Here is an 11,214-nt window from a genome sequence, read left to right as displayed (position 1 = left end):
GTCAATTGGTATGCCGTCAACTCCTGGAGCCTTGTTTCTTGCCAATTCCTTCAGAGCAATTTGAACTTCCTCTTTTATCACCATAGGCTCTTGCTCATATGTCATACCAGATACTAGATACTAGAAGTATGTATATTTGTGTTTTATTGACTGTGTGAATCATAACAAATTATGGCTAACCCTACATAGTTTAAAATTAAAAATGTGTGCTCCATGGATGTATTTTTTCGTTCTTTTGTATTTTTCTTTTCCTATTCCATCTGTATGCTAAGCAAATCATTCGAGAAACTGGACATTATAAAGAAGAATGTGACATCAGGTTGGAGGAAGACTTATTGACAACCTGCATTTTGCACATGGCAAAGCCTTGCTTGCTGAAAATAAGGAGGACTTGAAACATTTGCTGTAGAGGATCAAAGACTACAGTTTTCAATACATAATGCATTGCCACATCAGAAAACAAAAATCCTCACCATAAAGTCAATAGGCAACATCATGTTAAATGGAGAAAAAAATGGGCATTATCAATGATTTCTGATCCACAATTAGGACTGTTGGTACCAGTAGCCAAGTCGTATAAGGAAAATCTGCTGTCAGGAACCTCTCTAAAGTGCTGAAGATCCAGAATGTCACTATAAAGACAAAGATGTGCCTGGTCCAAACGATAATCTTTTCAGTTCCTTACTATGCAGCTGAAAGTTGGACAGTGAATAATGATGACAGAAGAATCAATGCCTTAAGTTGCAGTGGTGGAGAAGAATGCAGACTATCCCATGGTCTGCCCAAAAGACAAACAAATATGTTTTGGAAAAGTTGCATCCTCAGTGCCCCTTGGAGGCAAAGATAGTGAAGCTTCCCCTCACATACTTTGAGCATGTTGTTAGGAAGGGTCAGTTCTTGGAAAAGGACATCATGCCTGGCAAGGTGGAAGATCAGCGAAGGCGGGAGAAGACCATCAGTGAAATAGATTACCACAGTGTCTGTATCAGTGGGCTTAAGTGTGTCAGAGGTAATGAGGATGGCACAGGATAGGGCAGAGTTCAGATCCATTGTTCACAGGATCACTGTCACTTGTAGTCGACCCTAGGACACTTACCAACTGTAAGGTTCTGTGAAAATAATTATAAATTTTAATAATGCTGCAAGTAACTTTTGCTTGCTGTTCTGGTAAAATAGCATCCACATTATTTTAAGGCTTTTATAATATTTGCTTGAAATGACTGCAGGGAAAACTTTATATATATGACTTCAGAAAGGGTGCTTACTTTCCTTTTTTTTCCATTTTCAGATGAAAAACCTTGCAATTGCTGTCTCGCTCATAGTTAAGGAGTCAGTTCTGATTCATTGCCAACTCCCTAGATTGCACAGGAGGAGGAGATTTTCTGTCTTTCTCCTGCAGATTGGCTGGTGGATTTGAACTGCCAGAGAAGCTCAGCCTTTAATTACACTCAACAGTGTAATTGCTATATATGTTCCATGTGTATATTTCAACCCTTAAGTGTATATGAAGAACGTAAACTCACTGTGGTCAAGTTGAGTCTGACTCATAGTAAGCCTCTGCCCATTGATTTTTACAGGAGAAAGCTTTTTCTCCTTGAACAGCATCTGGTGGATTTGAAATGCTGACCTTTGGTTAGCAGCCTGATACATTACACTGATAATAGCAGTTTTCCTTTGACCTCAAGGGGAAGTTTGGGTTGAGATTAGTATAGTATTTTACATCATTGTTGTTGTGTGCATTGACTCATAACTGATCCTGCAGCAGGTTTTCAGAGGCAGTTTAATCACATGGGAGGAGATTGCTCATCTTTCTCCTGTGGAGCAGCTGCTGGATTTGAGCCTTGTGACTTTGTGATTATAGCACAGATCCTTATCTCTAGGCTACCAGAGCTGCCTAATTATCATTGGCACACTAATGATAATGTACAGCCTTGGTACAGACAAATGTGGGCTTCCTGAATGACATCTTGATAAGACGCAGTGTTTAAAACAGTGAAAATGTTGATTATTTAGTAGAGAGTCATTATGTCATTCAGTATTCCTTGTTCCATCTAATGATGGTGTGTGTATTCATAAACATTTGTGTCCTTTTAGCCTCTGACAGTGCTTCTCAAAGCAGAAATCCAGAGCAAATGGCTGAAGTGCGCATAGATATTAAGAAGCTCCTGCAGTTTCTTGCTGGACAACAAGTAAATCCTACAAAGGCCTTGTGCAGTGAGTCTGAATCTTTGTTTTGTTTTTTGCATTTCAAATATTTTAATCAAAACTCTAATGGCTTGTATACAACCTTATAAATACAAAATAATTAGAAAAATAGTTATACAAACTCTAGTTTTCTAGGATAGTCAGGTTACCCCTTATGCAGAAGAAACTTTTGTTGTGTGTAGCTGACCTTTCATTGGGTTTTCAGAGACTGTCAATCACACTGGAGGAGATTTCCCATTTTTCTTCCATGGAGCATCTGGTAGATCTGAACCTGCACCCTTTCTATTGGCAGTGCAATTTCTTAATCTTTAGGTTACCAGATCTCCCTTCAGAAGAATTTCAAAGGCAAAATGCCAGCCAAGAAAACAATGCCTAGTGCTGTGTTTGCTCCTGGCAACCTGTTGCCACACTAGGGTGGGCATGTTGAACAGGTGGTCTTGTCTGACTAGCCCAAGTGGGACCAGTACCTGAGGAGAAGCTATTAGAATTTGTTGGTGAGAGTATAGGTTAATAATGATTTCATATTGCCATGAGGGGATGCTTTTCCTCAGAACACCTGATGGGCTCAGCCTCTGGTTTCGGTCTCTGTCTTGTGACACTCTGCCTTCTCTTTGTTTCTGACCTCTGCCCTGGCCTCCCTTTCTCAGATCTTTGTATCTCTCTCCTTCCTGGTAGCTGAATGCAGGTGGGAAACACATCCTCATGTCAGATTATGCTTGTTATTCACTGACCACAGGGCAGAAGGGATTCCTTGCCAAGAGCTTGTCAAGGCTACTTTTGTCTTCTTACTGCTAAAATTGTAGCAACTTAAAAGAAATTTTGGCCTACATTTAAAGTTAGACTTGTGATGCAGTAACTTCTAGGCTGAACTCTTGGCCGTCAGGGACCTGAGCTGAGAAGAGTGACAAGGTGGAGGAGTGCCTAATGCCGTGTGAGGTGACAGTCACTACAGAGACAGGAAGGAACCTTGTAGAAGGCCCTGGGAGGAGCAGCTAGGTCCAGCATAGGGTGATCACGAACAGGTGGATTTTTGTTTTCCTGGGTAAGGCAGCAGCATCAGAGGACCACTGAGAGAGACAGAAGCCACGTTTGTGCCCCGCTGCAGCATCTTGAGCAGCTGGCATAAATTGCACCCCACTTATAAGACTGGGAGTAGTGGTCACTGTCTTCCATTGCAGAGTCCTTTAAAAGCCTCAGATGGTGTTTCTATGAGCTTGAAAGTGCATATAAATCATGGGGGCCCTTAGCAATACAGAGAACTAGTCACAACTTTGCTGCTGTCTGACACCTCTACCCTGAACCCTTACATCTAAATTCTAACAAAGTCCTTTGTGAGATAAGAGTTAAAATATTCCTCTTTTCTAAATAGTGTAGAAACTAGGGGATAAACACTCCCAGAGGTATTGGAGTGGCAGGAGAACCATGGCCCTTCAGCTGTGCCATGCTCTTGAAAAGCCACTTAATGATGCTTTTGAAATAGTAATTCAAGGAGATAAATTACTAAATGACTTGAACCTGAATAAAATTTTGAGGTAGGAAGAATTTTATTAAAAAACCTCCAAGGTGAACTGATTGCACTTTATTTCATGTCCTGCAAGTATACTTTCTTCCTCAGGGGTTGACCTTCAGCCACCTGTCCTCTAGGTACTTTCTTGGTGCCCTTCACTATCCCGCCCTGGGGCAGGCACCCTCCCTGGTTGTGCACCTTGGTTGTGCTGTCAGAGAGATTTCTGTATGTCAGGGTTTGACACTCACCTTACCATTCCAGTCAGATGTGAGGGTTTCTTCAGCAGGAAACTTGTGTGATTTTCATGCATCTATTTCTTGCTCAGAGGCGTGGTGTGTAGTATGTGACGTGTTAGGCTGCTAACAACAAGGTTGGCAGTCCACATCCACCAGACATTCCAAAGGAGAACAATGAACAGTTTCCTCCTGCAAATATTTCAGCTATGGAGACCAGAAAGAGGGTCGCTGTGAGTCAGAACCAACTCAACAACAGTGGGCACTTTGAGTTGCTATGTCTGTATCTGACAGTTGGTTGTGTTTCCACATTGTATGCTGCCTGCCTTGGGTTCCAGCAGGGTGGGTGTAGGTCTTAATGCGGGACCTTGGGTTACTGAGCTGTATGAACTAGCCCTCCTCCCTGTTCTACAGTGTGTTCTGCACCCTTCCCCTCTCTGTTCTTGGGTAGGGAGGAGTACTTTACCCTCCTATGTCTAGGTGATGAGGTGGTTACCCTTTTTGGACAGGAACTCACTACCCTGTGTGCTCTCCATGGGCATAGTGCCTGACCATGTCCTTCAAAGCATTTTGCAGATGACTAAAGTAAAGGGATGTTGATGAAAATGTGAAAATGCTGCCCTTCCTGCTTGTGTGCAACACGGCCTGACATAAGAGTTAGGTGCAATCTCAGCCTCCTGACTTTTTGCACCACGTCCATTATTGTTCACAAGTACAAAGCTGCTTTTCAGGGTAGTGATCCTAATCCTTGATTAGAATTAGTGGAGTTGCTGGGAAATATGATGTAGAGGTTTTTACCAGCAGCACTTGCCACTTTCTCTTCTTCCTCATAGCCTGCTGAGGATGAACAGTGTGAGATAGATCCAAGATTCAACACTGAATATAAGAAGGTGTTAGAGGGTGCAGAGACTGTAGACTCACCCAGAGCTCACTTACCTTTGGAGAACATGTGTGGGCAGAAGTGTGTATGGTGGCATGGGCCTGTAAATAACCTTGTTGTTTGTTTTTCCCTCCCCAGATATTGTGACTAACAGGCTTGTTCATTTTGATTTGCTTCATGAAGATATGTCCCTTCAGTATTTCATTCCAGCACTGTCTTAATAACATATTCCCAGATAAGGGAGTTCACAGACCTTGGTCGTAATGAGAAGAAGTGATGGATTCATGTGTTCTGAGTTGTTTGCCTCAGTTCTCACAGTAGCATAAGCCATCCACATTTTATTTACTTCCATTTCTAGAATGTTTTATTTAACTAGAAATGGAATTCATGAAATAAAGCTGAATAAAGACATTATTTCTTATTGTTTCTTTGCTCCCATGTTTCTTCTGTGTTGCTTTTAAGGCACTAGAAAAAAAGGTGGAACTTATTTATCCAGAACTTAATTTATTCAAATACTAGTTTTTATTGTTGAAGCTTTAAGAATCTCATGTATTTAAACCTAGTAAAGTATCAAAACGTATAAGAGCATGTCTTTTGAACATGGTGCTTGGTATTTTAGGGTGCTATCTCCAACTCAGCATACAGTTGTAGCAGATAGTCCTCTGCATGTAGCTGATCTTGAGGAGTTGAGGGAACTGTACTTACCTCTTCTTGCTCTGATTCGTGGAGCCTGATGATAGAAAGGATAGCTTCTGTCACCTTGTCATATGATCATTATTGAGAGCATTGTGGGATGTCATAGTATTAGAGCTTTTTTCCCAACTCCATAGACTTGTCCTTTTCCTCCTCAGCCTTGCACCCTGCCCACATAGCACCTGGGAGCTAGTCAGGAGCTTCTCCTGCAACCCTTCCCAGTGCTATCCCACAGCCAGCTTTGGTCTTGCTACTTCTTTCTCCCTGGGGCACTGTATCTCTCACTCTAGAAATAATGCTACTGTGTTTTTCTTTATAAACATTTCTTCTAGACTAACAAAAAATTCCAAGGTAGTATCTGTATTAAGTAATAAGACTATATTTCTGTTTTATCAAAAGGGTTTCCGTTACTAATAGTCATCTTTGTCAAGTATGTTCTTTTTTCTATTATGATGCAATCTCTTATGTCTTATGGATGTTAACATTATAAAAATTATTTTAACTTCACATAACAAAGTTGAAACTTAAAAAAGTTTAAAATGTAGAAATGAGAAAGTCAGCCCCCCAAAAAAATCCCCTTACTTTTCTATATTTGATATTTAACCTGTTTGTTTGATTGACTCTCCTGATGTTCATTAATATTATTTTAAGTGAAATGTAATCTTCTGCCAAGATGACATTTAAATATCTCACTTGTAGCCAAATTAATTAGTTGTAAAAATAGAAAATCATAATACAAAATGAAATAGTATGTGAAACTAGTTATATGAAATTTATATTTTCTGTTAAAGAAAACTGTTAGTGACTTGCCACTCTAGAAAATTGTTTACTTAAGAATTTTTAGATGATGATTTTGAATGTATAAAGTAAATAGAATGTTTGTAGTATAAGTTAACAGTAGAATAGTGCATTTCCTCATTTGCATTATACAAAACATCCTCAGACTTTCTTTCCCAAGCCCTTATTCTGTGAGTTTCATCTTTTCATGTTGGCATGCTATGTGGAGGTGCAGCCGAAGAGAGGTCCTTCAGGGTGAGCTCTGTAGGTAAGGATGTGGTGGCAGTTAAGAGCCTGTGCCGTAGCTTCATTTTGCAGGCCAGGCACACTGAGAGAGATAATGGGCTCACCTGCAGACAACTGCCATGAAGAATGTCATAGGAATTTTGGTTTTTGTTTGTTTGTTTTACAGTACATATAAAAGTTAAGCTTGCACTATAATGTAGTCTACTAAATGTGCAATCGCATTTTGAAAAAGTTTGAAATTGTAATGAACATTACCAAAATGTGTCACAGACACATTTTGGGCACATGCTGTTAGAAAAATGGTGCCAATAGACTTGCTTGATGGAGGACTGCCACAAACCTTCAGTTTGTGTAAAATAAAACAAAAACCCCAAAACCCAGTTTCTGCCAAATACAATATAATGAGTGTTTCACTTCTCTGACCGTTAGGAAGGTGCCAGATGATGAGATGAACTACTCAAGACTTTAGGTAGACAAGAGGTCAGGGGAGAAGAACTCACTGTTGAGTCTCCTCTCCACTTTGCTCTTGACTCACTAAAAGTCTGGAGTTCATTCCATCAACCAGTGCTGCAGGTTAGAGAAAGTGAACCATGTAGTGACCCCAGTGTGATTCGGGAGGAGCAGTGATCAGAACCACATGGAACGAAAAGTGAAACAGTTCAGACTCCATCTCGGTAAGAGACCATGCCAGCAATTTGAAGATAAAGTAAGAGATGACTAAAGACCAGAGAATATACATTAAGACTCTTCAACAGCCACATTGAGACCTGCCCAACAAAGACCCTTGTTACCACCCTGCTGAATCACTGTGAACCATTTTAATCTAGCTTTTTGAGCTACGATCTCTTAACTCTCATTAAGTAAGTAGTGGCTATTATGCAAGTAAGGTATATGGGAACCTTTGTGGGGAAATGGATAGGCCTTTTGATGTATAAGGTGTTTGGAGCCATTATAGGAGGTTGGTCAATCTTATCATGCTACTAGACTTAATAAAACCAAAACAATTAATCTCAGAGGTTGAGGGAAGCCCTCATTATCTTCATGCATGTCCTTTGGACCTAGGGTCTTTGCACTGAGAATGTATAGAACCAGGAACAGAGCTGTGACATGTGGGAGAAGCATGGCATGTTGAATTGAAATTCAGAGGCGGTGGACACATGAACTGGTGGATTTCTGCAGTGTCTAGATGACCCACAGAACAGAGACTGAGCACCTACAGGCAGGGTGGCATGCCTCTTGACACCGGAGAGCTATAGGAAGCAGAAACACTTGCCTGAGCAGAGAAGATACCACACTGAGCAAGGGCAAGTAGCAGAGGCCAAGCTCAGAGCAGAAGTCAACAACTCAGCAAATCCCTTAGGGCACCTGTTAGATGCTGTCGAGTTGTATCCCTATAAACAACAAATCTGAACCCTCTCCTATCCTGTGCCATCCTCATCGTGCTCACTGCTGCAGTCATTACATCAGTCTATCTCTTGGAGACTCTTAATTTCTTTTGCACCTCCACCTTTCCAAGCATAGTGTCTTTCTCCAAGGAATAACCTCTCTTAATTAGCAACATATCCAAAGTATGTGAGACAAAGCTTTTTCATCTTTGCCTTTAGAGAGCACTCTGGCTACACTTTCTCCAAGACCTGTTTATTCTTTTGGCAGTCTGTGGGATGTTCAATACCCCAGCACCACAGCTCCAGCTCAAAGGCATCAATTCTTCTGGCATCCTTATTCATTGTACAGCTCTCAATTCCATAGCAAATGATTGAGACCATGGCCTGAATCAACCTTAGTCTTCAAACTGACATCACTGCTCCTCAGTAATTTGGGGAAGTCCCTGACAGACTTGCTCAATTCAATGTCTCCTGATCTTCTCTTCTAGTACCAAGGATGTTGACTGTGGATCCAATTATGATTAAATCATTTACAACTTCAATCTTTCCTCCATTTATTGGTTCAGTACTTATTGATCTAGTGGTAAGGGGTTTTGTCTTTTTTTTTTTTTTCTTCTTTTTTCTCTAAGAGGATTTTTGTCTTCTTGATGTTGAGATACAAGCTATATTGAAGACTTTAGTCTTGATCTTCTGTAGCAAATGTTTCAAGTCTTAAACTCAGCAAGCAAGTCTGTGTCAACTGCATAACCCAGATTGTTGATGAGTCTTCCTCAGATCCTGATCCCACATTTTTTCTTGGGTAGAGTCCAGCTTTTTGAATGATTTGGTCTGCATATAGATTGAATAGGTATGGAGAAAGGATGCAATCAAGACCCATACCTTTACTAATTTTAAGCCACGCAGTGTTCCTTTGCTCCATTAAGACAATAGCTTCTTGGTATAGATAGATAGATAGATAGATAGATAGATAGATAGATAGATAGATAGATAGATAGATGATAGATAGAGAGATAGATAGATAGAGATAGATATATAGATATAGATATAGATCCTTTTGATTAGGTATTTATTTAAAATAAGCTGTCCCAATGGAGAATTTTAGTTTATGCTGCAGGCTTCTTTTCAGCTGCTGGTTTCTTGGTGGCTGTAGGCTTCTTTCCCACTGCAGCCTTCTTGCCCACTGCAGGCTTCTTGGGCTTCTTCATATCAACAGCAGCTTTCTCTGCTCCTTTCTTCCCTACCACAGGCTTCTTGCTTGGAGGAGCCCTCTTATCAGATTTGACCTCCAGTGCTTTAGCCACCTTAGCCACCCGGAGTTTGTGATTTCTGGCCTGGCGAAGAATGGTATTTTGGTGCATCATCTTTGCATATGGATTAAGCTTCAATGTGATTCTTAGATTTTTCAGTGGGTTCTTCTTCAAGACTCTGCGATGAATCTCCTTGTGTGGTGCTCGGAGGGCCCTCTGAATCTCTGGGCTTTTCAAGATTCTGCTGAGGTTTGTATTCATCATCTTGTGCATGGGAAGGTTGTAGTTGCTCTTGAGGGAAGCAGCTTTCCGCCAAGTGCCATACAGCTCATCTAACTTTCGAAAAGCACTTTCAGTCCAAATGCAGAATCTGCCCACGTGCCCACCAGGAGCAAGTTTCAAAATGTTCTATTTGCTTACATTAAGCAGAGTAATTCCAGGGATATTTCTGAAGGCCTTGATGATAACATTATCCTCGTTATAGGTAACGCATGGTCCCCTGCGCTGGATGTGACGTCGATTTCTCATTTTACCTTTGCCAGCTCTCATTCGCTGGGTGGCATAGACCTTTTTGATATCATTCCAGGCCTTAAGTTTCTTAAGAAGCAGGACAGCCTCCTTGGTCTTCTTGTAGCCCTCAACTTTATCTTCGACCACCGAAGGAAGCTCAGGAACTTCCTCAATATGATGACCTTTTGACATGACCAGCGCAGGCAAGGCCGAGGCAGCCAGGGCAGAGCAGATGGCATAGCGCTTCTGAGTTGTGTTCACTCTACGGTGCCGACGCCGCCAGGTTTTTGTTGGTGCAAACATGCTGCCTCCACGACACATATTTCCAAAAGCACCTTGGCTAGAGTGATGAGTCCCACCACCTCTAACTCTGGGAATTCCAGCCACCGCTCTACCAGTACCCCAAGACTCAGCACTGGTCTGATGACCTGCCAATTTGCTGACGGCATAGGGCTGCCTGTTGTTTTTGCGCAAGTTGGTGTGAATGAAGTTCACGATATCCGGCCGAATGGGAGCCTTGGACACAGCTGGCAGAGTAACATTTTTGCCAGATGATTCTCCCTTTTCTGAGTACACCGATATCAGTGGATGAGCACTCGCCATGGCGCCGACCGAGAGAAGAAGACCACACTCCTCTGAACCCTGTGGTTCTTACAGGAAAAGCGATATAGATTTTTTTATGAGCATAATTATGTGTTCTGGGTTCCCATTCTTCTCAATGTTAGCTATCATTTGTTATGATCCACATTTCAAATGTCTGTGCATGGCCAATGATATACAAATAGACATTCTTCTGATATTCTCTGCTTTCAGCCAGAAACCATCTAACATCAGGAGTGAAATCCCCAGTGCCTCTTCTATACCCAGCTTGAACTTCTTCAGTTCATTTTCAGTGTATTGTTGCAGCCATGTTTGGATAATCTTCAGCAATATTTTGCTTGCATGTGGTATTTATAATATTGTTTGATAATTTCCACACTCTGGTGAGTCACCTTTCTTGGGAATGGGAACAAATACACTTCTCTTCCCCCCAATCAGCCAAGTAGCTGTCCTCCAAATTTCCTGACATATACTAGTGAGTATGTCTAGGGCTGCATTATTAGGAATTGCCTATCTATGGTGCCCAATGTCAAGTTAGTAATGTGATATTATTTCTGGTGTAAAGGGCCATGTTCACTCATTGGGGCCTCAAGTCTGATATTTATAACCACAGAGTAATGATATTTCATGATATACATGTTCTTGATACACATTGCCAAATTCTTTTTTTATGGGGATTCTAATAGTTTAAAAGGAATCTTAAAACACTTGTGTTCTAGAGCTGCTTCTTGAAACCATTGTAGAACTTTTATTGGTATGCACTATCCTGTCAGAAGTTACTATTAACTGACCCTCTAGCAGGTTTGTTGTTGTTGTTGTTATGTGCCATCAAGTCATTTGCGACTCATAGCGACCCTATGCACAACAGCCCTAAACCCTGCTCTATCCTGTGCCAATCGCACTGCCTCTGACACACCCATCCTGATTACCC

General features: G+C 41.3%; 1 protein-coding gene and 1 pseudogene across 1 annotated transcript in view; one reads left to right on the top strand and one right to left on the bottom strand.

Annotated features, from left to right (window-relative positions):
- Positions 1 to 5,046, top strand: part of HUS1 (HUS1 checkpoint homolog (S. pombe)) — a 38,504-nt gene extending 33,458 nt beyond the window's left edge. The window contains exons 8-9 of the mRNA XM_006901613.1: positions 2,095 to 2,214; positions 4,964 to 5,046. Of these exons, the coding sequence (XP_006901675.1) occupies positions 2,095 to 2,214; positions 4,964 to 5,046 (203 nt within the window). The remainder of the gene's footprint in view (positions 1 to 2,094; positions 2,215 to 4,963) is intronic.
- Positions 5,047 to 9,029: 3,983 nt separating this feature from the next.
- Positions 9,030 to 10,286, bottom strand: LOC102848657 (annotated as a pseudogene).
- Between the last annotated feature and the right edge of the window lie 928 nt (positions 10,287 to 11,214).

Source organism: Elephantulus edwardii, unplaced genomic scaffold, assembly GCF_000299155.1.
Source record: "Elephantulus edwardii isolate Elephantulus edwardi_28Jun2011 unplaced genomic scaffold, EleEdw1.0 scaffold00339, whole genome shotgun sequence".
NCBI lineage: Eukaryota > Metazoa > Chordata > Mammalia > Macroscelidea > Macroscelididae > Elephantulus > Elephantulus edwardii.
The sequence above is the reverse complement of the archived record's forward strand: the minus strand, read 5'-3'. Positions and strand labels throughout refer to the sequence as shown.